Source organism: Mixophyes fleayi, chromosome 8, assembly GCF_038048845.1.
Source record: "Mixophyes fleayi isolate aMixFle1 chromosome 8, aMixFle1.hap1, whole genome shotgun sequence".
NCBI classification, from domain to species: domain Eukaryota; kingdom Metazoa; phylum Chordata; class Amphibia; order Anura; family Limnodynastidae; genus Mixophyes; species Mixophyes fleayi.
The window spans coordinates 131,716,226-131,743,025 of record NC_134409.1 but is presented as its reverse complement, the minus strand read 5'-3'; the positions used below and the strand labels follow the sequence as shown (position 1 = coordinate 131,743,025).

The 26,800-nt window shown below is 38.8% G+C and overlaps 1 protein-coding gene across 2 annotated transcripts; it reads right to left on the bottom strand.

Moving 5' to 3' along the window:
* Positions 1 to 5,661: 5,661 nt before the first annotated feature.
* On the bottom strand, positions 5,662 to 26,720 carry IP6K2 (inositol hexakisphosphate kinase 2). Of its 2 annotated transcripts, XM_075183596.1 has the most exons (6): positions 26,620 to 26,720; positions 14,292 to 14,579; positions 11,992 to 12,217; positions 11,068 to 11,240; positions 9,175 to 9,350; positions 5,662 to 7,878 (listed from the first exon to the last, which is right to left on the bottom strand). In XM_075183596.1, exons 2-6 carry the CDS (start codon positions 14,491 to 14,493, stop codon positions 7,366 to 7,368), a joined length of 1,290 nt encoding a protein of 429 aa, XP_075039697.1. In that variant the 5' UTR covers positions 14,494 to 14,579; positions 26,620 to 26,720; the 3' UTR covers positions 5,662 to 7,365. The 2 variants fall into 2 exon arrangements, with proteins under 2 accessions (XP_075039697.1, XP_075039696.1); XM_075183595.1 differs by lacking the exon at positions 26,620 to 26,720 and having other exon boundaries at positions 14,292 to 14,757.
* Positions 26,721 to 26,800: the final 80 nt, after the last annotated feature.

The window sequence follows — 26,800 nt, the reverse complement described above, 5'->3', positions numbered from 1 at the left end:
TGCTGGCTTCCTTAGCAGCATTGCCGCCTCGCATGTAAAGCAGCGCTCCTGGGATTGCAGGCCATATAGTGACAGCCAAACCCCATCTGTTTACAATGTCAGGACAGGATTAACATTCGTCTAGAACCTGCCAAGCTCACTCCCAACATTGTCACATTTACAAGCTGGATTTGCACAAATATGTTTTGCAAGAACTTGTTCTTGCTACAAACCTCATGTGCTGTAATGAAATGCAAATATATAAACACGTGTATTCGTTTTTTTATTAAAATATTGTATGCAGTCTAGTGAGGAAGAAGGGGGGAGGTGATGTAACCTAGATTGTGATTTTAGCAGTAATATGGAATAAAGCACAATGTTTATTTGTATAATTGTGTGTCTAGTGTATTGTGTGCTCCAAGCTTTTGATTGTGTAAAATATCTCTCTGAATCCAAGCTTGGTAACAGTATGAAGGATCTCTGAAAAGGTTAAAAGGTGCAACTGACCTGAAATGCACATAGCGGACACAGGTGTGCCAGTATATTTTCGCTGCGTCATCTCAAAGATCAGTTCCAAGGAGTGAAAGGAATTCCTGTGGAGCTATAATGATCCCATGTTGTCTTTATGCAGTGGGATAGATTTCATCAGACACAGCCCAATGTCTGACCTTTTTGCTGATATTTATATAGCTCATGAGCTTGGAGTTTCAAGACCCCATACCCGGGCAAGTTTGTAAGCAGCGCTGGGACATCCCTGTCACAACACAAATTATTGTTGTGTTCACAAATAGATTGCATGCTTATTACAGGCTATTAACCCATTCACTGGTCGGGTGTCATCAGCAAACCAGAGGACTTGTATGAGAACTTCATGGCTAAGGGGCTTGAAATTAAATTGTGAATTTCCAGGAATGTAGGACGCTGAACTGCAGAAATAAAATGTGGCATCGCTGGGCTTATTTGATCCAATAACAGGTTTATTTCCCCTGCTACAGCAGGTAGAAGGGTATACGTGATTTTCACAGGTTTATAAAAGAAAATGTTCCAAGTAAACGTGTCCCAAACACTTAACAAAATAAATACCCACTTTCTTTGCAAGCTGTCGCAGTGTTACAGTCAAGGCTGTGAGTTACACAATAAATCTGTGCTAACAATCATGTTGATACTTGGATACAGGTAAAGTTTGCAGGGTTAATGGGATGATTCCTGTGCGATCTGGGGGAATGAAATGGGCCACAGGCTAGTTTTACTGTGTGACGTTATTCCATTCTATTATATATGGGTTAATGCATCCCCCGGCTGTCCAATAGAGTACTATTAGAGGTCACAGAGGAGCTGTGTGCCCATATAAAAGCACGTGACCACAAGCCAAGTGCTATTATACAGGGTATATCCTTATATTTCACAATACGTAGGGGTTATTACGATACATGAGTAGAAGTGATGTGACAGAGAACTCAAACATCTGATTACTTATATTACAACTTTATTAGATTATCACACCACGGCACTTTGGGGGTTAAGTCTAGCACTTCCAAAGCAAAAGGCTAGGCCTGGCCAACCGGTGGCTCTCCAGGTGTTGTGAAACTACAAGCCCCAGCATGCCCTTCCAGGTATCGGCTGGCTATCTATTGGCACAGAATGCTGGGGCTTGTAGTTTCACAAGAGCTGGAGAGCAACGGGTTGGCCTGGCCTGCGCTATGCCATCCGCAATCCCTATCCTGACCTAAAAACACCCCTGCATTCCCACGCACACCTACCACGGCATCTGTTTTCCGCAAGGCAATGAATAGGACACAACTAAAAAAAAAAAGTCCTGATTGTTGGGTTATTCTTCTAGACTGTCTAGTGACGATCCCACCTAAATCAGGACAGTTGTTTAGACAGGCACACCTTTTTTTATTTATGTATTTTCTGTTTGTTTAAATGCCATAAAGGAATTTCTCACTTATCCTGTAGACAAGATGCTAAAAGGGGGAGGGGTTCTTTGGTCGGACTGGCTGCAGTGGTGTTTATTACCCTTCTACGGACCACACCTAGATGTATCATGGAGAGAGAAGCATCTGGTTTATGTAACTCATGTTAAATCCACTGCTAAAGCTGGGTACACACACTACACTGTTTTGTCCAATAATCGGCTGAAACAGCCGACATACTACCGCTCGTTCAAAAGTCGGGTCAGTGTGTGCAGTGACACGATGGTCGAAAGTCTGCCCAAATGGACGATTGTCGCCTCATTTGGTTGGTTGTACCATTTAATATTTTCGCTCCAATCTCGTTTCCGCTGTGTAGTGTGTATAAACTTCCGACCGATCCACAACAGAGTACGAAATTTAAATCATTGCTCACGACAACATGGCTGTAAAAAGTCGCTAAAGGGACGTCCGCTCTTCCCTTTATCGTCCTAAACAAGGCTAGTGTGTATGCAGTCCATGGACCGAGCGATCGGACCATTGATCGCATGTAAAATCCCTCGGCATAAAAAGTTGGTCGAAATTTCTGTAGTGTGTACCCAGCTTAACAGTGAAGGTTTTCCAGATTTCCTCACCGATTCACAAGTGAAATAATCCGCACCACCTGTGGATCTTCTAAAATGTGTCAGTAACTCATACACGAGCTGTAGCTAGGGCAGAGGGAAAAAATGCACTATTAGCTGTGCCTGAGGATCGCTAATGAGAAACACTGACTTAGATGGAGTCAGAGCAGAATGAAGCAGAGACGCATACGGTATTGTACAAATACAGTGCAAGAAGTACTGCAAAGTATATTTTCGCTGTCATTCCAATGCATGGATGCGGTATGTCCTGAAAAAGGACACTGTAATGTAAGATATCTTTATCTTAGTGACTAATGATACCAGACAACAACAAAGATAAGGTTTCCACAACAAAATTAGTTGTTTAGTTCCCCTTTAAGTCCTGGCCTTATGAGGCTGTGACAGAGGAGAGGTCGGAATGTCTTTTTGAGTTTGATCCACAGGGAGATGTTTTCTCCTTAAGATTTGTACTATTTGACAGCCATCCAATGAACACACTGATGTCAGTAACTAGTTGACTATGAAGAATGGAGGTAACTCCTAGACAACACAAGACCCTCGTCCTTCTACTAGTTGGGTGTAAATAGGACCACTGAAGATACCTAATGCCTGGGTTGAGTTTTTCTTTAATAAATGCAGAAGCCAAAGAAAGTGTAGTAGCAATTAATGTCAGCATTAGAATGCCGTTATAGATTAAAATGCGAATGTATTTGAATTATTGCCACCGATTACATTATATTGACACAACATAAAGTCCTAGAATTTATCTCGAACTATAAATAAAATAAACATAAACCTCTTCACACTTTAAGCAATACTTTTTTTGGAAATGAATGCCATGGACGTATGCCGGGTTTCAATATAATTTCTTTTGTTTGGAGTTGGTGAAGGATGATTGGTAATCAGTATGACAGGCTGGTGCAGAGCTTGCATTGCTATTTAAATACCAAGTATTAATAGCGCCGAATCCAGAGTAGGAACATGCTATGTGTCCCACTTATTTCTGGCACGAGGACATGCTCTCATAGCTCAGTGTGTGTCCCTGGTACTGTGCCAAGGGATACCAGTTACAAAAATACAATAAACACGAGGCATTGTGGCTTGTGTCTGTCCTATTCTCCATGCAGGGCTTAGCTTCAAAGTATCAACTAATGACCGTCTCGCAAGTTATCCGCCAACACGCAAGCAAGCCCATGTTATAACACAAGTGGAAAGAGCTACCGTAATTTCCCTTGTTCTCAAGCATGTAACCATTGTGCCGACATTGCTGAAAGTTCAAGACTACTCTATCTGTACCAAGCTTACACTCTCCAGATGTTGTGGAACAACAAGTCCCAGCATGGCGTGACAGCCTCCATCAGGACGTGATAGGACTTTTAGTCCAGAGCAGCTGGACAGCCATAGGTTGCCCATCTCTCAAGGACGTTAAGGTGACTAGGAATAATAGCACAATGGAAAATATAGCAATTTTCTAAGTAGTGTCCCAGCTTTGTTTACTTTCATGTATAAACACTTCAGGGATTGAAACGTTTTGCACACAGAGATTTACTACCAATCTTCAATTTCACATTAGAAGCAGCAGGAGCTTATTATCAGATAGTCTGACTACGGCACAAGGCTTTGTTTTGTTTGTTTGTTTTTTGGGTGCAAAATTGTGACCAGGAGAGGTACTAACTGAAATTCGTTTTAAAACAAGAGAATAGTTGTTCTCCAAAGTAAATTGAAGTCAGGAAAGAAAAATGTACCAAAGGTTTTTATCTGGACCTATGGTAAAGCGCTACGGAATTTGCTGGCGCTATATAAATAAATGTTGATGATGATGACTGAAGACAATGAGTCATCTTCAACACGACTGCTTAAGTATAAGCCAGTAGGAAAGACAATGACAGGAGGGGTGACAGCTACCTCCCCCTCTGTAGTGCCGCATTCATCCCTCTGTTCTGCTATACAGGTGTAATTTTAATGAAAACAAAAATGAGTAACAAAGCTCGCCATGACCCTTTTATAAATCTCCGAATACTACATATAAAACGGTAATTTGTGCTGTAGCTAAAACAAAAAAGTTTAACTTGTACGTTTAGAGGTCAGATTTGGTCAATACGTCTCATTACCATTAGAAGCCCAGTATGCAATTGTTGCCCGGAGATAAACATTGAACTGTACCAATGACCCGTGATTTCTTTTGTGAAAACAATTTACCCTGGCTGCTATACCCGCATGCTCTATTTCCCCTAAAGCACGTTTAATCCATCGATCTGTACACAGCCATCCCAGGGCTTTCTAATGGAGGTCACACAACTCCCATTATAAATGTAGATCACAGAAGGTGACTGCATCACAGTCCCATTTAACCATGTGATGAAACGCGCTCAGATAGGCTGTAACCCATGGCAACCAATTTGATTCAGACATTGCAGAGTGCAATGTGTCTTAATATATCCCATAGCGACCAGGGTGCTACTAGCACAAGGTGCCAAGTTATCTATTCAGCCGTGTGGCATTGCTGGAGCTCAGAATGTTAATTAGGAGTAAGAAATAACCTAGTATTATACTTGTGCCCAATCACACTCTTACATTTAAAAAGGTCAAGTAGTAAATATTTTAAAAGGTGACTCAAGTGGAATGCTGGAACTTGCAGTTCTACAACAGCCGGAATCCTCTCTGCATTAGATAGACTGGCAACCTATGCAGAAAGCTACACAGGCTGCTGACACTTAGTAGCAATAAAGAATTATAAAGGTCATTCCTGTCTGCCCTGTTGCTTTTACCCAATGACCTGATAGGTGACATCCAATCACAGTACACCATGCATTAGTTATATGCCGGTTGTTTACACACTGCCAATCTGTGAGAGTGTTAATTCACTGTCTGTCTAGAGCTACATTATATATGATGCATTTCCTCCTTATTGCTGTCATTTTATATGAAGCACGGAGGCTATAAAAACGGTTTGTAGGTTAGACAACACAGGAACTAGCTAGAATGTGTGACCTGTTTGAGTACATGTTTAGATGGTAGTCAAAGTAGTGGGAAGCACATGTGATTTATGGAGTAAGACAGGTGTATAAAATCACTCAGCAACACGCACAGCAAACACAAATATAGGCCGACACGTTGTGAAAGACAAACCAGAGCCTTTACGAGAGTTACAAGTCATAGAAGATATTTTATTTACTATTTTATGAACACAAAAACGTATTCATTGCTGATTCATTTAAACACGTTGATAGGTCACAGTAACTGGTAAAGCAATATTATTTCATAAGAGTTTGGGTTAAAAAAAACACCTGGAAATTGGAGGCAGACATTGTTTGCGGGACAAACCATTTTCCAGAGCACGCTGTCTGTTAACTTACTAGGAACTAGATGTCCCTATTTCCTACTGATAGGTTGCATGTCTCATGAATATGGCTTTGACACCATAAAAATGGCTGCCTCCACTGTGCGCAGGCGTGGGTACATTTAACCGTTCATTCTAGAGGTTATTAAATGGCTAGATTCTTACCATGGACATTTAAACAACAGCTGGTGGGATCCACAAGGTACCTTTTCATGTCCTATGAGAATACTCCCTGAAAACACCAATGTACTAAGGTGGAATATTTGATGGTAATGAAGTACATTCTTAAACATATTGCTATTAAAGACCCATCATCAACAGAACTGATCCATCTCTAGGGCACCTAAAGAAATTGCTTTTTGTTCCTGCAAGGCAGGATGTTCAACTCCATAATTTAGCAAATTCCACAGGTCATCTAGAGCGAAAAGTTCGTAAATATTCTTAAATCAAACCAATCCTTATTTTACAGTATATAAAAACATGTCTTTGCAAGAACTAAATACGAGCGACAGTAAAATGTCTCTTCAAAATACCTTTGCATTTCAAACCTGGGATCAATGCGCAAACAACAGATACCCGTTCTATTGTAACAAAGCACATCTTTGCTTTTTATTTAATTTATTTTTTTATTATTTTTCTGTTGTTCCCCTTAACAGATACATATCACAAAATATAAAGTATTTGGTTTAATGATATATTTAGAGAAGCAGATAAAAGTGCACATGACATGGAACGCGTTTGAGTTAAACACAAGGCCCCTAACTCGATGAACATCCCAAATTCATTACACGCAGTAATGGAACCTTGCAGAAAGCAGTCTGCGGTTTCAGATTTGTGTGTGGTAAAAGGCACATACGTTCATGAAGTTATATTATAATGTTCCACTGCTCTTGTAATAAAGGTCGAAGCCCAATAAATAGATTTATTACATTGTAATGCTAAGCCAGGCAATTGTATCCAAAACGTTTTTTCTTTATGGTAGCTTTTTTTATCTATATTTAATAATGGATACTCTGGCGTGAATATTGTAGTTCAGGCAAAAATTCTAAGGCCTAACTATGTAACAGAGGGCCAGGCTTCTCCAAACACCCACACACGGAATATAGTCCATACGATTTCCACGATTGGTAGTGGCTCCACAACAAACCAGGGGACAACGAAAGAAAGAAGAAGAAAAGAAAAAAAAAAAAAAAAGAAAGAAAGTAAAAGAAAAGAAAAATAGGAAGTTTTATTTTGAGGGAGGGGGTAGCACAAGACATACACACAGGTGTAACAGAGGTATTTGAATCATCAAATATGGAATGTTTTAGAAATATTTAAAATAAATAAGTATAACAATAATCAGTGCTCTGTCCAGCACAGCTAAGTAAATGCCCACTTTTCAACAAGTCTTCTGACGGGCAAGACCCATCGGATCCGTTAATGACTTCGACCACCACAAAGTGGCCATCATTTTGGAAAAGACATAGTTAGTATAGTGCTTCATACAAGTGTGGTTTTTGCATCCGCTTTATTCGTTGCTTTCATCTCTTATTTCTTTAATAATAGCTATTAAATTCTGAAGTCCAAAAATGTAGCCCGTATCTTGACCTTCGTGTACCACGCTATCTTCCCTGTAAAATTTGCAGGTCGTGTGCGCAAAGTCTATCATTCGGACATCTACAGTGCTAGTGGCGTGCTTGTTACTAGAAGGTTTGTAAGCGTAGGCTCCGGCCGATTCGTCCGAGGACTCCTCCGATAGGTCCTCTAAGTCTTCGGGGTCTGAGTCCATGGAAACCTCCTGTAATTCCTTCCCATCGTAAATAATAAGCAGTGAACTGGAATAAAAACGATAAGACTCCTGTTTTTCTAAAACCATTTTAAGTTCGGTTAGTTTTTTTATGACGGGGTCAATCAGTTCCCGGCGCAGATTTTTCCCATTGTGGAAAAACTGGTAAAGTGCTTCTTTAAAACCCTGGACTGAAAGTTTCCTGCCGTGATACTTGTTCATAAACATTAGTTGCCCAGTACCAGTTTGGTAGACCTAAAAAAATGAAAAAGTAAAAAGATGAATTATAAGTGAGCAGAAGTTTGGTTATCTAGTTAAACAATTGTAGGTCTTCACTGGTGTATTTCAAAGCTAAATGTACCTTTATAACCCAGCATAATCTAAGTATGCAAATACCACTGAAAATGAACTGAAATAAGCAACCACACCATCACTGAAAGAATACCTGGTCATAAATCAAATGCCAATCAGCATGCAACAGACCAGAACAGCGCATTATAACATCTAATATAACATGGTTAGGTCTAACTGTTTAGATGGCTGATGGCTTTGTAGTAATGCATTATGAGCAGATATAATGCAGTGGATGCGAAGAAAGCCATTTAAAAGTAACGTTTTATGCATTAGTTAGTGGGTAGTAGAAAATGCTAAAGGCAGAGACCTGATTAATTCTCTAACACAAGAACATTGTGTAAAGAAAATGATGTTTTTTCATAACGGATAAAATAAACTCAAAGCAAAATGCCTAGCCTGTGTTTACACAGGGATTTTATAACTACACTCTGCAGAATCTTTGCTTTTTACAGACGGTCGCACTCACCACACAGTGTCCAACATGACTAATAAATATTTCTGAAATTCCCCCCTGATGAGCTGAGCTATAGGCAGTCCTTTCATGTTGCTACATAAAAGAGTTTGCACTTAAAAGATATAACCAGCACAGTGCTCCCTGTACAAGAAACACGTTGTAGCCTCATCTCAATGACCGACTCAAGCAAGGGCTCGTCCATACAAGCAGCTTCTCAGGACATTTTCAAAACAGAAAGCAAATTAAAGAAACTGCAGAGAAAAAAATAGTGCAATATAGAGGTCCGTTTAATCTACACACAGAAGTTTACAGGCGACAGTCTCCTTGGACAATATATTTTGAAATCGAAAGTTTTGTTGCTCGGGACAAAAAGCGACATTGCAAAACCAGGATCTCCTGCAATTTTCTCAGAGTAACAGTCATATAATCAGTGCAATTAAGTGCCGGTTCACACAAAACTAGGATTAAACAGTTAGGGCTCATTCAAAAAGAACATTTTTAAAGCATTTGCAGAAATTTTGTACATCACATTCTGAATGGAACTCTGGGGTGAAGAACACGCTCTGATAATCTTGCAATAAGGATTATCTGATCACTGCTGAAATGTGTGCGTTTCTTGCATAGTCTCAATATTTCTCATTCTACAAGGACTGCAAATTACTAGATTCGATAAGGCAATTAAAACCCCCCCAAAACAAATGGACAGACTCTAGTCCCATCTATTTGGAAGGTGTAAGGCTCACCTGCATACCACACACCCGGACACCAATGATTGCAGAGGTGCTCTGCTGACACTTCTGAATCTGAGTGGCTTTCTTTTCCTCTGATGCGTCATCTCCGTGCTGCCGCGTTCCCATCTTTAGATCCAGAACACAGGGCACCTGGTACCGGCAAGTAAGGTTCTCCAATAAAATAAATTCTAACATGTTAAGGATTATACATTTTCGCGTTTTATTTATTCTTATATGTGAACAGATAAGGGCTTAAAAATAAACCTTGATTTTCAATATAATATTTGTTTTTACCAACTGGCTGCTGCAGACTAGGTAATCAAGCAGGCCAGCGACTTCACAAAGTAAACATTCTGCATGTGGTATTAATACAGATGAATGGTTTGTGTGGGTGAGAATATAAAAACACATTGTTCTCAGGAGATCACACAGAACAATAACAACATACTCTTTTATACCCGAGAGTCACAACACTTTCTGAATGGGATTACCATTTTCCATTATGGATTTTCTCCCAGAATACAGGCACTGTTTGTGTATTGTCACTGGTTGCTGGATATTACTAGACAACAGCCCGAGGATGTTTATTCATGTGCAGTAAAGTCACTAGTCTGAAGGGTACAAAAGACAGGGAGATCTTTGTTCTATTCAAAGAACAAGATGAGCACTTCAAGTGACTAGGTATTTACATGTAATCAGCTTTCACTTCCTAGTACAAGTCTAATCACCAGAATGCTTAAGATATGATAAGCACAGATTAAACTGGCTGTGGTGTCACCTTTGCTAAAAAGAAACAACCTTTGCTACGTGCGAAACATAAAAGTGTACAGTGTAATATATCCAGGACACTGTATCACGCAGATAGCAACCTTACCATGAGGAAGCCTGACAATTATTTAGGCAAGCCCTTTGATTAAATCAACAAATCTGATTTTTGACACATTAAACTAGTTATCCTATACCCATAAAATGAAGACATCTGAGAGATTTTTTTTTTTTTTCGGCTGTGCTTAAAAACGAAACCTGTTCAAACAATTAACATCTGGACTATGCACGTTACACGTTGGTGTCACAGGATTGAAGTGTGTGTAGCTAGCATTCAGATATGTCCTATTCAGCCAGAAATATGCCCACATTACTGCAGAGAGCAGATGACTGCAGGACACAATGATTAGTCACCAGCAGCTGCATTCTTAGCCGGTAAAAATAAGAATTCTGAGTAAATGGTTTCCAGGCATCACTGGAGGTTGGTGCAGGTACACACACACACACACACACAGTGATTTCAGCCCAAATCAAATGTGGGGATAGAATTCTGAGTAAATGGTTTCCAGGCATCACCGGAGGTTGGTGCAGGTACACACACACAGACACACACAGACACACACAGATTTCAGTCCAAATCAAATGTGGGGATAGAAATGTTTCTGCCTGACCAATCAGAAAACACGTCACGCCAATAGTGATGCAATCTAATCATTCAAAGACCAAAGTGGTCAAGATTAAATAAATTGCTTGTGTGTGAAATAATGCTGCAGTAGATGTGTTACTATTTGCTTTACATCTCATTTTGAAGACTTGCCATTAAAAACAATGGACAGAAAATGCAAAAGTATAATTGTTTAAATAGACTATATCCCGATTCTTACAAACGTGGCCAACAAACACTCATTTAGGAGATTGGTCATATTATTTTGACTTTTACCAAGTATAAAAATAAAACAATAGCTAGCAGATATATGCATAGGTACAAAAAGTTCAGACACCAACAGTCCATTGAAACTACTAATGATAACATTCTGCAGAGATGTATTAGATGTATGCCAGTGAAAGTAACCTGGTACAATGTTAGAGCTGCTGCATTAGCGATATTGCCTTACACAGCATATATGTAGAGAAGGATACTGTATTGGTTCCTGTGTTTAGCATTTTCCTTCATACGCTGGAGCTGTTGCTGGTGGCATTTCATACTCCATGGATTGTGCTTAAACTGTGAACTGACGTTCCCCTTCTTCTCCACGCTGTAATACAAAACTTCAGATTTCTTTAACCATTCAAATTCTTCTTCTAGCTTGTGGCTGGGGAAACACAAGAGAAGATAAAAAAGATCACTGAAAAGAAATGAACTTTATTTTGTGCTGATTATCACTTTTTTAAGTCCTATGAACTGAACAGGCATTATTACAAAAACTGCATAATACATCGCATTAAGTGCTAAATGCCCTGGTATAAAAAGGTATATACCAGCAGTTGTTTGGCTTAAACTCCTGAGAAGCTGAGATGCTGAATATGGGTCCATAAGAATCCATAATTTTTGGGGGTATTAAGTGTTTCGTGCACAGATAAAAATTATTTTAATAAAACAAAAAAAAATACAACAATTCTTTCCCCCCCCCCCATCTCCCTCCAACCTAAAAGGGTCCCAAAAGAGTAGCACAGACAGAAAAAAAAAATCCAAATGCACATTAACTTATCTAAACTATACTAAGTGTGGCAAGTATTGTTTATAGGCAGACAAACTGCACAAGAAAAACTTGCTCATTACAATAACAATTATCTATGATAATAATAAATAACAATGCACAGCACCCTGCTCAGCTGTAAAAAAAAAATCTCATGTACATGTTCTTCACATCGTCAGTTTCCGTTCTATGGAAACGGATATGGAAATAATGTCACGCAAGACAGCTAGTAAGGAATCACAAGGGACATGTGATCCCACAAGGTTTCTAACCAGCTGAATGTGTTCCACACACTACAAGGGCTGATTTGTCAGTGCGATGTCACTGTCTCCCATAGGAGGAGGACTGTCCATATTCACAAGCTCACCTTTTCATTTTCTCCTCTTTTCTGTGTTGTCGAACTCTCTCCTTGCTAAGGTTATCGTTCTCCAACAGAAGAGCTTTTTTATTAGACCACCTGAGCAGTTTACTTTTGGTCTCACTGCAATCTGAATAGTCCACGTTTTCCAGGTTGTCTTGGTCCCGGTTTAAGGGATAGGCTATTAGACATAAGTTCCCATCTTCATCTTCTTCGAAGCTTACGGACACCACACCTGCAGAGGCAGAGAGGAAGGTGCGTTTAGAGACAAGAAGTGGTAGCTGAAGCACAACGTAACACAACGTGTTACATTGAGATCTGTGTGTGTGTCTTACCCAATCCTTAGTATTTATCCTGCCACAGGCCAAATCTCATCTGCCAACCTAACAGATATCAAAACAACTAAACATAGAAACACCCGACATAGAAAGACAGCATAATATCAAGACAAAATGCTTTATGGAGCAGTTTAGATCACTGGAACAAAATACAACACTGACAAAATAATAACAGGAGACGATTTCCATTCATAAAAATATTTATTGAAATAAAATAAATATTCTTTATTGATTGCAATGAAAGAAAATAAGATGTAAAACAATTCCTATTTACATCTTGCAGCGGAACACCAGAGGGGGTTTTGCCTTTATGCATCGTTGCAAAGCAAAAAGCATTCAGTATCACAAAACTATGAAGGGTTCATGGCATTTGATTAGGAGATGTGCAAGCATAGCAAAAAAACAAAAATAAAATAAAAAACAACAACAAAAGAAAAAAAAGGACGTAAACAATATAGCAAACACTACCTGGAATGCTTTTGCTCAGTCACCAGCCTTAAAAATGTGTTTAATTTATAGTCTTTAGTGACAACATTCCTTTACTTATTCGTGGTGATATTATTAATTAAGGAGCAAAACACATATATACAGAGCAAATGTTATATTCTTCGTGGTGAACTCTTAAAAAGTACATTTTGTCTGCTCATAAAGTCTCTAATGCACTGTTCTGAAATTATTATTATTTTTTTTATTAATAGTCTTTAGAATATCTGAATGGTTCAGCTGTTTTCCAGGAGTGCCATAAAAAGTCCTCATAGTCCTTAACTGGCCCTCTTTCCTAGAGTCTGCATTCGGGTTGCGCACATCCCTCAGGGCAGCTGAAGAGAGTGGCAGGTGGACCTGGGACTTACAGGAACTGGGGAGGGTGTGCAGCAGAGGCTCAGACAGTCTTGCTTTCAAGCACAAAAATGGAAGGACTAAGAGGATATTAGGGAGAAGCGAGCTAGCAAACAGCCTTCAGCTTTATCTCCAAGTAAAGTCAGTGTGCATCGACCACAGGTGTTTGCCCACCCCTCCACCACATTACAAACTAGAACACCAAAAAGAAGCAAAAAAATAAAACAAAAAACAGCTCGTAAGGTAAAAAGTCACATTTCAGTAGGTGTTTCTATAGTCTAACAAGTTGGTTAAAACATCTGCAAATTGGCCTGAATAAATCTCATTAAAAGACAAAAGAATCTGGTTACCTGCTCACTTACCTTATCATTATGGATGACAGCCATGCATAGGACACAATGACAGATGACAATAACATTCTAAAAAGCATCACCTTTCACTTGCTGTTAACCAAACTGCTTTAGAACAGAGAATATGGACTCAGGAATGCAATGCCCTTGAGAACTGGGATTTCCACTTGCATATTGCTGGTGACTCATTCCAGCCTTTTATGCAACTCCTTAAGCCAAAAATAAAGTTCCATTTCCTCTGAAAGGGAAAGCACTTGGAGAGTATAATACATACTCTTACACTTCATTCTTGCGCTTACCCTTTGACTTTATGTCAGCAGAAACAGGCACCTTCAGACTCAAGCTAAAGTGAATCTGTTCAAATGTAAACTGATTGCTCACCATAAATTTAAAACCAACCTTTTTCCGCAGCAACAGGAAAAAAAGTTTAAGATGAGAGAAGAGTAAAATAGGAGTAAAGGAAGGAAGAAAAAAACTGAGTCTATAGGACCAGGTAGATTTAAACGCTGGTCTTCTCAGATTCCACTTACCTACTGGAGTCTAAGGGCCCCACAAGCACAGCTTGTCTAAACTCTAATGCTTTTAGCCAGCCAAGAGACCCAATGGTGATCTCCAACACACGCATCACAGCCTGTCCCTGACAACATCAAAATACAGGAAAAAAAAGAATAATTCCCAAAACTGCTTCTATAAAAGAAGTGCTTTAGGCGAAACAGGTCAAACCAACATTTGCACAAGCAATAAAGGCAGTGCCCTTCCCCCCCACAAGGAAGCAAGAACTTACCTTTATATTGTGGGGTAAATTTCCTTACATCTGCCGGGAGTGTTTCATAGAATAGGTGCTCCCTTTGAATGAGGGGCTTACAGATGGTCTTGTCATTAAAGCGAAGGACACAAGAATGCCCTCCGACCTGGTGTAAAAAAGGTTCGAGTAGAACTCCCTTTGCGTAGTGCTCCACTTCCATGGCTCCGAATGCTGGGCTCATTGTTACTGCACATTAGAGAGGGCAGCGCAGCACAATAGCTTCTCAGATTCTGTCCTTCAAAAGCAGATTACCCGTTTCTAAGGTCTCTGTCAAGACAAATGCAACAAGGTTCCCTTCTTTTAGACAAGTGCAAGAATCCGTTTGTAAATGTTTTCAAAATCTCTTCATCATTTCCTAGAGCATAATACACTGTGCGTCTATCCTCTGCCAGGCAAAATCCTCAACTGAGCTCTCAGGCTTACAGCACACAGACAAATACAGTGATGTCACACAGAAGAAAAACAATTTTGCTGGCTCCTCCTGTGAGGCAGCCGGCCAATCACAAATGTATCTGGGAGGATCCCATAAAGCAAACTGGAGAGACAAAAGGAGGTGGAGAGAGGGCAGCGCTGCTGTTCTCGGTTGTTTTTGTCATAAAATGCTGATATAATACAGCAAAGATCAACTATAAAATACTCAAAAGAACACTGTGCTGCCTTAATAGAACATTACAATCCTTCTGTTTAGTAAAGGCTATGGAAAATAGTCTCTCTCTGAAGATATGTGACAAGCAACATGCGACAAGCAATTAACACATTTAATGATAAAAACAAGTGCCTATAACTGAAAGATAAAAAACAACAAGAGGCAGACGATGGCTACAAAAACATAAATCTTCTAAATCAATTATAGCAGTTCCATAAATGAAGTGACACAAAGTATTGCCTCTCCCTGGAATATTGTACAGTAAGAATAACAATTTATTTGATGCTCTTTGGCAAATAACGTTGTCAACCTGCCTTATACATGTGAATGGCAATGTACACGAGTATTCATTATTATTACTACACAAGAAAAACACGTTATTGTCTGAAAAATGATGAAAATCTGCATGATTCATTTTGGCCATTCTGGAACAGCGTAAACCGCCCCAGTAACCACAGAAGACCTCACGTCAGGTTGCAGTTTTAGAATAAAATTCAGACGGGCATAGCAAACCATCAGCTTCTTAAACATTTCTGTTTCCACATTGTAACAGCAGAGGGAGCTCTATAACATTTAGTAAAACAGAAATTCTGCTAACACACCTTTGTTTACTGTACTGAGCTGCTGATATTCATTTGTAGAATTCTCAAATCATGCCCCTTTTTCCATGGAAGAACTACAAAAAGCTATGTGCTACTTTATTTACCTAGATTTCCTATACTTAATATTAAGTCTTGGAATACAGTTATTTCAGCACCTATGTGGGATACAGACAGCCCAAGTGCACGGCTCAATTATGTATGCATTGTGTAGAACAGTTGTGAGGAAATATGCCTTTAATTTAAGATATTTAACACAACCACCGATGGGTGAACCCCAAGATAAAGGTAATCAACGTTCCTGAAAATGTAAGTAGTGTAGTTTCTATACATCTATCCTGGCTTCTAGATTGCTAATACCTGCTCCAAAATCAGCATTCACTTCCCACGTAAGATCTAATAAGTGAGGATATTTAAGATAAGTCATTGTGCATTGTAGAAGCTCCTTTCTCCATCTACACAGTGAAATTGTGCCGGCCAATTAAGTCATTTTAGACAAAAATGAGAGCAAACTGCAGCGTGTGTGGGTTCAATACACAGTGGATCCCGATCAGCATCTGACTGGAACCTTTCAGACGTCGATCTTCGTGGCTGAATGATAACTGCATCTGACAATGTATATAAATCATAGACTGTCAACACTGTGCCCAGTAGGATCCATTCCAGCTAGAAGTAGCCCCTTCCATCGGTGGCTCGTCCAGACTTGACCATGTATATAACAGGTTTTTAATGTGATAGATAAAACGCGTAGTAACTGTCATGGTATGAGAATTTGTGTATATATACATTCATACAAGTCCTATAGGCTACATCCATACAGATGTTTGTTTTCATATTTTTTTCCTTTAAACGCTATAGACATTTTTCTTCCATGCATCCCACTTAAGTGAATGAAGCAGATAATCGAGAGCATCTCATTTCACAGTTTTTATTTTTAAGCAGCAGCCGCTTTCTATAACACACATTGTTCAGTTTGTATACACCTGATAGAACCTTTATCCACAGCATACATACTGCTTCAAAAGTGCACTGGCAGATAATAAATAATTAATCCTAGGGTTCTCTATTATATGTATATAACTGTCTGCAATTCTTGTTTAAATGCCACCTATGAAACCATATTTCCAATGTAAAAACAAAATAGAATACATTAATAGGCCTCACGTGTATATGGTAAAATAATGTTGCAATTTTAATATCGCTGAGCTGTAAGGGGTTAACAAAACTCATAACATATTGCAAGGATCCCAATACACAGGGAACACAGAAGGAGCTGAGAGGAAAACATGAACACAGGAACCACACCCTAAGGATCCTCAGATTAGCTAATTAGTAGACACAGGATGACGTGGCAAATCCTAGCTTTCCTGGCACACTGCATCGTTCCATGTTCAATGCCAAAGAACTACAGATAAGTAAATAGAGATATAACATACTACCTCCTAAAGTGAACATGTCACCTGCGCACAGTGGATACATGAATTTTGTGGCCTGAACCAGAATGAGGCATATCAATTTGCTGGGAACCAGAGAGTGCAGAATGAATGCCCACCTGACCAGCTTCATATAAATCAGGGTTTATAGAGGGCAGTGTCTATTTCTAAACTGAGAGCTTTGATTTACTGAGCAATGAAACACAGCTTGTCGCATCGGAAGAACAACTTGTGTTACATTTTTATGTTCTTACCCCTTTACATCCTTTAGAGTTCTACCCCCCGTCCTCCACTAAAGTACACCGGACGCTTACACACAGCAGGTGCAATTATTTTTTGGACTAAAACAATATTTATCAGAAATCTATCAGTTCACTAGAAATCAGGGAAATGATTGAGGCCTGAGGTATTTTGAGCCTCTTGCCTCAGTGATGAAACTTGATATACTGATGAAGCCCACAAAAAATCTGTTTCCACTGTATGTAGATGATAGATAGACTTTAATGCCCTTAAAAAACACGGGCGCTGTAATATACAGCTTGGACACACCCACTAATTACCAGCAGAGCCGTCACACTTCCGGTTATCTGAGGAGGAGCAGCATCAACTGCAGAAAACGCTTCTCTTTTGCCATGTTATAATCAGTGAGGATTTGCTGTAAAAAACAGCATGACAAATGGAAAGAGCTCGTCTGGAAGGCTCCCAAAGTGTATCAGAGAAACACAGCTCTTGGCAACCAAAAAAATAAACAGTATTACTTCATGTAAAGAGTACAGATTTTATTTTTCTTCTAGCACATCAACAAGATCAAAAGAAAGCAGATTATAGGGTCTTGTAAACTGGACCATTGGGCCACATCTGCTTTTCGTTTGAGGCCATCTGAACTGTGAACACTGCACCCTGTCTACTGCTCAATATGTAACATTTGTAGAAATGAGATCGTTAAATATAATTGTGATATTTGAAAACAGAAAGGAGCTGGGCAATAGGCAATTATGGACAATATCCACAAAACCAAAAAGAAACAGCTCTCAAATGAATACAAAGGAGATATTTATCCTGTCAAGTATATTGCGATAATTCAGATAAAAAATATTTTGTTATGAGCCTAAAACATAGATGCGACTTTTTCCTGAGACAATTTGAAGCTTCAGACCCGCTCTTAACACACCAAAAGACACATATCTCTTACTTTACCGAGACTTTAAAATAATCCTCATAAGTGACTTAATATCATGAAAACGAGGAAAGCCTAATTCCCCCACTCCTGGATGTGGAGTCAGGCATATGGAATTTTTATATAGAGAGGGGGTGGCAATTGGCCTAGAGAAATAAACAATGGAGTAAAGAATTATTGGACATTATGTAAGTGGGGTCAGAATACTGAAGGGAAAGAGAAGCTGTTGCAGAATTACAGTCACACTATGATAGCTCCAGTTCTTCTTTAGTTCACTAAACAAAGTGTATTCTTTATTCAATACGAACGTAATAATGAAACTTTAGCCAAACTATAATCAGGGTGGTATCAGGTGTTTTGGGAGTCTGTGTTTTCTTTATTTAAAATAAGAGAATACCATTGCCTATAACAGCCAGTTTGCTGACAGACCTGTTTCTTAAAGGTAATATAAGAATGTTCACAGTTATCCATATTTAAATACGCAAAGTATCAAAATTCAGTCAACAACATATAATGGGTAATATCAATCTTGTCATTTTTACAGCATACAAATCAAGAAGTAAATACTCCAATAATACAGTAAAAGAGAAGCTTACAGTTATGCCACAAGGGGGATTCTCTGTCTTGGCAGTACCTAACCTTTGTCACACAGTAACCAGTAAAAAAAACATGCTATGTAATGATGAAACAATACTGCTAACTGTGACATAACAGTTTCATTGTGACATCATAGTTCCATTGTGAAAACTCACAAGCCCATTCCTTATAGTTTACATCATATGTTCTGAATCTGCGGTAAGAATATGTATCCATTGCACAACTGCTGTGACAAATTATTTTGCAGTCACACTGTCACAGTAAATAAGTTATAGATGGATATGATTATTGTGAGCTTGTAATGGAGTTGAAGTGTGACATGTAAATATGCCAGATAAGCATTAAGGCTATAAAAACAATAGGCAAAACATAGGGTATTTTTCTTTTCTGGGGCAGTCAGGTGCGTCCACTACACGACTAAGTCACCGATCTATGGGCTACTAATCTGAAAAACATTCTGCCAAGTCACAATGACCGACTAATGTACAACAAATCAGTAAAGACCATAAGCAGCATTTAGTTTACACCATCGGCTGATCACGTCTGTGGATATATTTTTGTGGGTTTTAAGTTTTATTTAACTTCTGTTACATGTTTTCTTTCATGTTTACAATCACGGCTGCTATGTTACAGAGCGGTTATGACCGCTCAGTATCTGCCGCTAATCCAACTACCTCCCCTGGGATCGTATGATCTGTGAGACAACAGAATCCTCTTCCCATACTGTAGAACATTATGCTGTCCCCTGTGACACCGACTGAACTTCACCTGTAGCTATAGTAATTAATACTGGAAATTGAGGAGAAAATAAACTGTTTTAAACTGTTTCATATGGTGCATGGTACAGTACGCTATACATTCAATATCTAAATGACAGTATGCTTCACTTCATGAAGTAAATTCAGTAGAATATGATACCTTGGTACCAGCATATTACAATAATGAATTATTTAGAGAGTACACCAGATAGCAGCGATCAATCTACGTTATAACAAGACTCCATTCACTTAGGGCTCGTCCAAATGGAACGCAGTGCGACAAAACTGCTGGGGATCTACTGATCTCTATACTGTGCCGCGTATGCTGTCCACGTGAATAATGAAGTACGGGGCATGGAGGTTACCGAAGAGAAATTATATATAACATACAAAATGATCAGTTACACCTGACAGCATAGTTAAATGAGCAATTAAAGGATAAAAGCACAAACAAGTACAAATTAAACCTTCAATTGATGAATTGGGTTAATAATTGCAATTCCATAGCATTCAGAAGCTCCTAGCCACACAGAAATAATACCTGATGGCATTATGTACGGCAGTACATAATTGTTGAAGTGATATATCTAAAGGATGGAGAGCAACTTAACTCAACCACACACAACTGTGGAAAAAAAAATGTTTTTCAGAATAGCATCTTTATATGCTGGTATCCTGTGGTTAACAAGTGGGTCACTTCAGTCAGATGGTGCCTGGCTGTTCACTAACTCCCACTGTAATTTTACAATATTTTCTAGACCACATCATTCTGCAGAATCGAAAGAATTCTGGTCAATTTGGACAATCAATAGCTATAGGCACGGGATGTATGTGACTTTACAAAAGTGAAGTCTTAACAGTTCAAAGACGTTGAGGAATTGCACATACTAGGCTATTTTTTATATTTTATTTTCCTTCTAATCCACAGCACGATAACATGCCAAATAGACATATATTTCTAAAAATATCTGCATGTAGACGTAGAAGCCGCCATGTTTTGAAAACACCTGACTAACAGTATTCCAAACACCCGAACTTAACATGAAGCTTATGCATGATAGTGAATCATTTTTACTCACTATAAGGTCACAAAGTCTATCTGTGATAGAAAAACATTTTTCGTCCTTGCCCACCAAATATATAATAAAAAATAAACTTTCATTAAACAAACAAAAAACAACAACACAGTTTGGTATATTTGTCTTGGTAAAAAAAATTACCTACAATAGTCTGCATAGGGGAAATTTAAAACGTCATTTACAAGAAAAATATATTTTCACTTCATTGAAGCGCGCTAAATAAGAGCAACTGACAATTTAAACCTTCAAGTTCTATTATTTAATTATATGGGGATATTTACATATATATTGTTTGTGTTGAATCAACCTGTTTTAATATTGCCATCATTTAACGCAAGGCCATATGCAACGGTCATACAGACCTAAACATGTTAACTATATTAGCATTGGGAAAAATTGTATGCCTGGACTTAGAATAGAAAGCAGCAAGTGACATGCTGTAACCAATGAAATAAAGAGTTGTTAGACAGCAGTATTATATCAGTATTGCTGTTGGCAAAACATTGCGATAGGATTCCTGTCCATGAGGAGATAATGGTACAATAGGAATCCTGACAGACAAACTCTGCTTCCTGGGGATCTATTTAACTTCCACACATAACACAGAGGTGATATTATAAAAAGGACTTCTCAGGTATTGGCTTTAAAGTCAATAAGAGAAAAAAAAATCCCCCTCCCAGATGTGACAGATCCTCTTCACATTAGATTTGCATTATTACCAGTTATAATGAACACTAGAAACACCACCCAAAATTGGATTTTCAGATTGGATTCGGAGTTAGTTAAGTTTAAACATAAATGCAAAACCCTTTCCTTTGCAGCAGTCCACCTGCTCCGGTGGGTTCCCCAATACCTGCACAGTCAGGGGACACTGTCACAGCTGCTACTGCTGGCAGCGTGTGAGAGATGGAGCATACGCTGCCCCCCAGGTCTGCTGCAGTCCTAGTACTATTCTACATCTGTTTAACTTGTCAAATTACACACAAAACTGAATTAGCTTTTAATTACAATTAGTACAGTTTAAATTAAGCACTCGACAACATATCAGCTCTGAAGTGCGCTGCCATACCGCCCAACACGCAAAATCGAGATAAAATAAGCCCCACATCTGACCCATCAATATTCCGCCCCAAAACACCCACTTTGGGATCCCCCTTCAAGGTCTGCAATTCAGGGCTATCCAATCGATATCGGGAGGGTTGGGAGGAATGCACATTGGCGGTTCCAGGAGGAGCCATCGGGGAAATCACTCCCCCTAGCAGCACAAGCACACCATTAAATTGCGGCCAAGAAGCCGATCAAAACGGAGGAGGGGGTGGGGACAGAATCAAAATGAAGGAGGGGCGTGACTATGCTAAATCCCCCCCTCAAAATAAAGTCTATGTCTGCCCGACTGTGCATGTGGTGACTATAATGTCCACATGCATAGACACAAGAAACAAAAACTGTTCTCTGTTCACACTATAACACACGTTATTGTACAATGTGTTAGTAAGTAAATCGACTGCGCACCGACAATTCCTGCTTTATTTTCAGTGTGCTATGCATGCATTCAGCATGGTCAAACCACACAGGATGTAGGACACACTTCAGTAAACAAGCCCTGAACGTTCATTTATTCTACCACAAGAAATGTAGATATTAGTTTATTTATTAGCAAACAGACAGATCCTCGGGAAGACCAGAGGGTAGATGCTTGAGAAAAATATGTGGGTCTGTCAGGAAAGTGGAATGTTATATACAGGTGTCTTCAAGTAACAAGGATTGTATAGTGATGTATATCTTCTCATACTCAATGTGCAATACAGTTACTCAACCATTCTAAGGAATATGTTTGTATATAGTAAAAGTAAAAATATATTAGTGGCAGTAACCATGCACCTCTTACAATGGAACAGGACAATTGAAGACTGGCTACTATCTGCACAGAAATGTCAATGGTACGAAGACGAAAAACCATTGTAAATTGAAACACTATAATATTAATTAATGAAATACTGTATTAACAGCAGAGTTAGATTGTATGCTTGGATATTACTATAATCAACTATTCATGTTCCTCCTTCATTTGAATGGAGCCGGTTGATAGAGTTCAAGTCCTACAAACCTCCAGGGGGAATCTTAGCAATGCTATCACACTGACTAATGACTATCCATATAACTGGTGTTCCACTGACAGCTCAGATATCTGACATTCATGACAGGAACATACAGTACATCTACAGTAGTCAATGCAATCAAGTGCTGTACATACTGTAGATAGGTAGTGCTGCTTGAGGACTATATTTCTCCAAGAGATTCAATAGATTTTCTTAAACTAGATTTTTCTGTACTTTTTAACCATGTATTTATATCATCATGCAGAATTGTTTACTTTAATATGCAATGCACGTGTATTACCAAGCCGTTGAAAACACTTTGGGGCAGGAGTCTCTTTCCTAAGGGTTTACAGTTTAATGATATAAAAATTATTCTGAAAAGCACAGGAGATGGAAAAAATGCAAGCAAAATATTTAATAAAAGTTGGAGAATGACATGTACAAACCTCAAATTCTTTCAAAGATGGACAACCTCATAATGTCAATATAAATATATATTAATACTATGAAAATAACTATTCGGAAATTAGGAGGTTGCACAATGTAATATTAAAATATGATTAATGACAAATTTATTGTGGTAGCAGAAAACCCATTCCTCAAAAAAACAGTGCGGTGATCAAGTGTATGCCACGGAAACTTTACTTTAAAGTTCAATGAATAAGGTCTCATAGCAACTGGTATTTGCTTTTTTAATGTATTTTAGAAGTGTTTTTCACTTTTGGAAAATAGACGGAAATGAGTCTGACACTAGAAACCGACATTTTTTTGTATTTCAATGCCAAGTGGTGCACTTCTGGTGCTGCACTCCGGTAGCTTTTTTCAGAACACTACTGTCACTACCATTTCTGTCTGCTTCTGGGTTTTTTTAACACGTTGGAAAGCCTAAAAACACTTGTGTTAAAAAAAAAAAAATGTATGTACAACACTGATAGGTATGTGGACTTTTGCTCCAAACACCCCTGAAAAGTATGAAAACTAAACTAAAATGCATTTACCTATAATCAAAGTACTTTTTTCTCTTATACTGAAATCTGCATCTAAACCTCCAACCAGACAGTGTGATTTGCATACCATGTTGTAGGACAGATTATTTGTTTAGATACCAGACCTTCCTACTATGAAAATGTGACACTTATACACAATGGGCATGATTCATTAAGGAAAGTTAAGTAAAAAAATTGAGTAAGTAGTATCCTGGACAAAACCATGGTACAATGCAAGGGGTGCAAACTAGTTTTCTATTTTGCACACAAGTAAATACTGTCTGTTTTTTCATGTAGCACACAAATACTTGATAGCTTATTTGTACACTGAAATTTAAAGTTGATATTTGCGTGCATGGTTTTGTACAGGAGACTACTTACTCATTTTTTTTATACTTACCTTTCCTTAATGAATCCGGCCCAACGTCTGCAGTATTTTCATTCTACAGCAGTGAGTAAAAGTGAAACAGATTGGCATCAGCAGTTGTGTTTGAGGATGTGTTTATTTGAATGTTCTCTGTAAAGGGCCTCAGCAGATTAGAAACAGGAAGCAGCAGATCTCTCCGTTAACTCTTTCAGTGCTTGTCACATGATACAGCTGCTTTTGAGTGCATTTCCGGTACCTTGTAACTACAATGTATAATACATCCATGTCATACTAAATGTAAGCTTTAGAAATGCATCACTGGTAAATGTCTTTGCTGATAATAGTATAATATTACCCATGAACATTTAATTTCACTGTACGCCAACATCGAGATATAAATGGTAATTCCAAGGCTTCAAAGATTTTACAATAGTGGTATAACGACGACGAGCCACCTAATGTGTAAAGGCTTGCACAGGAGATATAAAGAGGCTTCTAATAATGTTCAAACACAACATTAAAGTACAACAGAATAGGAGGAATCACTATAATTCAAATGTGTTGTCCAAGTGATGATCTGGGAAAGGAGATGGGGACTTCTGGGGATCTCTGGTATCCTTTGCTCTCTGAATGGCCTCCACTGTACGACAAGTTCCTGTAGCCATGGATGTATACTACAACCTATAAACTGACAAAAACTAAAATGTGTTGCTAATAGCCAATATCATATTATATCTAGATGTTTTGCCTTTTGCAAAGCTAGTAGTCCCTCAAAAAGTAATTTTACAAATGAGGAATGCCACAAATGGGCATGGTCTGTATAGTATGAGTATAAGCAGCAAGAGAGATTCAGACAAATACAATAAGTGGTCCTTTCAACTTGCAGAACTGAAACATCAAAAGGCGAGAAGGCTTTGTGGAAGCTACTACTGGCCAAACAACTGGTTAATTTGCTTTACCAAATGGTTTACGCTTTAAACCAACTGGTGTAGCAAAACTTGTACCTTCTTTTCTGTGCAGGCCCAAATGTGGTCATTTGGAGATTGTCCAACAAGTCTTTATAGTAAAGTGTGGGGGCAGTCTAAGGAACACAAGTCAGTGCTATAAAGTGCAGCTCCTTGGATATAGTCATTACAAATACAGACAAGTATAAAAATATCTTGAATTAAAGAAACATCAGGTAAAATGTCCTGTACTCCCGAGTGTACAATCTAATTGAATTATTTGCAAATATAGCCACAGAATAAAGGGAATATGTGCAATAGAAGCAAATACCAGTCATGTTGGTAGGGATAACGTTTGAACAAATTATAGGTTAACTATATACCAGAGACAGTTTTCAACCTTGCTCTATATCATTGAACATAATTTTTGTACATTGCATAATCTCATATATGCTTAAATATAACACGCACACAGAGTGCACACATATAGTACACATGTATACTACTCTGTATATTTTCGATTATTTCCACCAAAATGATTCTGCCATGTTCCTCTTATATAATAGCAGCACTGGAGAGTTTAGACACAGAGTGTGTGTTATACACATTATCGATTAATGGTAGTGTTTTGGGACAATGATTAATACAGTCTAGTTACTGACATAAATGGCTTTGTCCTATTAATACGGTCTAGTTACGGACATACATGGCAGGTCTTTGTTCTATCTGGGCATGTTTCTAGGACACAGATGGGGTTAGGACAGGTCATGGTGAAATGGGATTTCCTTATGGACTAGCTTGGCAAAGGACATAAACGCCTGGGAATATATATCAGGACACGGATGGAACAAGCCATTATCACTCCTGGAGCACACAGCTCCTAGAAGTGGGTACATCTGACACTGGAGGGTATCCGACCGCCAAGACATGTCCTCACAACACAAGCTGGATAGTACTGGAGCAGCAGAAGTGGAATATAAATGATGTAACTATTACTTGACACATAAATCCCCTCACGCTGTCACCTAGCTGTCACCTAGCTGTCACAAAGTAATATACATAATGTATTTGTTATTCATTCTTTAGCCACAGATTACTATTGTTTATTTACATAGTGCCAATCATATTACTCTGCACTGTACAGAGAATACTGAGAATCATTCCATTGGACATTCTAGATTTCCTACCTCACATTCTTATTCTAAATTGTTGAACTGTGAGAGGAAACCTATACAAAATTAACCCTATATTAACTGCCATAGAAATTGTATACATCATATTACCTGATTTATATATGAATATCAGTTTATAACATTTAATTTACTATATGTAATATAAATAATATATATTACACGCATCCTGAGGGCAGATCCTTTATTCTATAGTTGCTGTGGAACTATAAGTCCCAGCATGCCCTGGCAGCCTCTGGTTAAGTAACCTGAAGCCGCTGTCTAGTCATCCAAGGCCCATTTGGGTCCCCACACGTCAAATTTCAGAGCTCCCCCATTGTAATAACTTATTACGTACAACCCTCCCTGCCTATAGTCACCCCCCAGTGTCAATAATCGGTTTTAGGTGCGTGTTGTACGGTAATTAGACGAATTTCGCCTCATAGTATTTACCTGAGATAAAAAACCACCGATCCGGCTGCTGAACCGTCTCCTCTCTTTTGTCAAAAAGCTGAGTCAAAATGGCGGCGGAGGCCCTTCAGCCTCGCTGCGGTCCCGCCTTCCCATTGGTCAGCCGGGCGAGGCGCCCGCTGATTGGCTGAGCCCGCAGCTTCTGTTGCTAAGGGAAGGCTGG

Excerpts from the sequence above, each read along its gene's own strand:
- IP6K2 (XM_075183596.1), bottom strand. The coding sequence starts at position 14,493 with ATGAGCCCAGCATTCGGAGCCATGGAAGTGGAGCACTACGCAAAGGGA. Across the intron at positions 12,218-14,291 it reads ATTTACCCCACAATATAAAG|GTGTGGTGTCCGTAAGCTTC; the intron begins GTAAGTTCTTGC and ends CTGCCTCTGCAG. Across the intron at positions 7,879-9,174 it reads TCCGGGTGTGTGGTATGCAG|GTCTACCAAACTGGTACTGG; the intron begins GTGAGCCTTACA and ends TCATTTTTTTAG.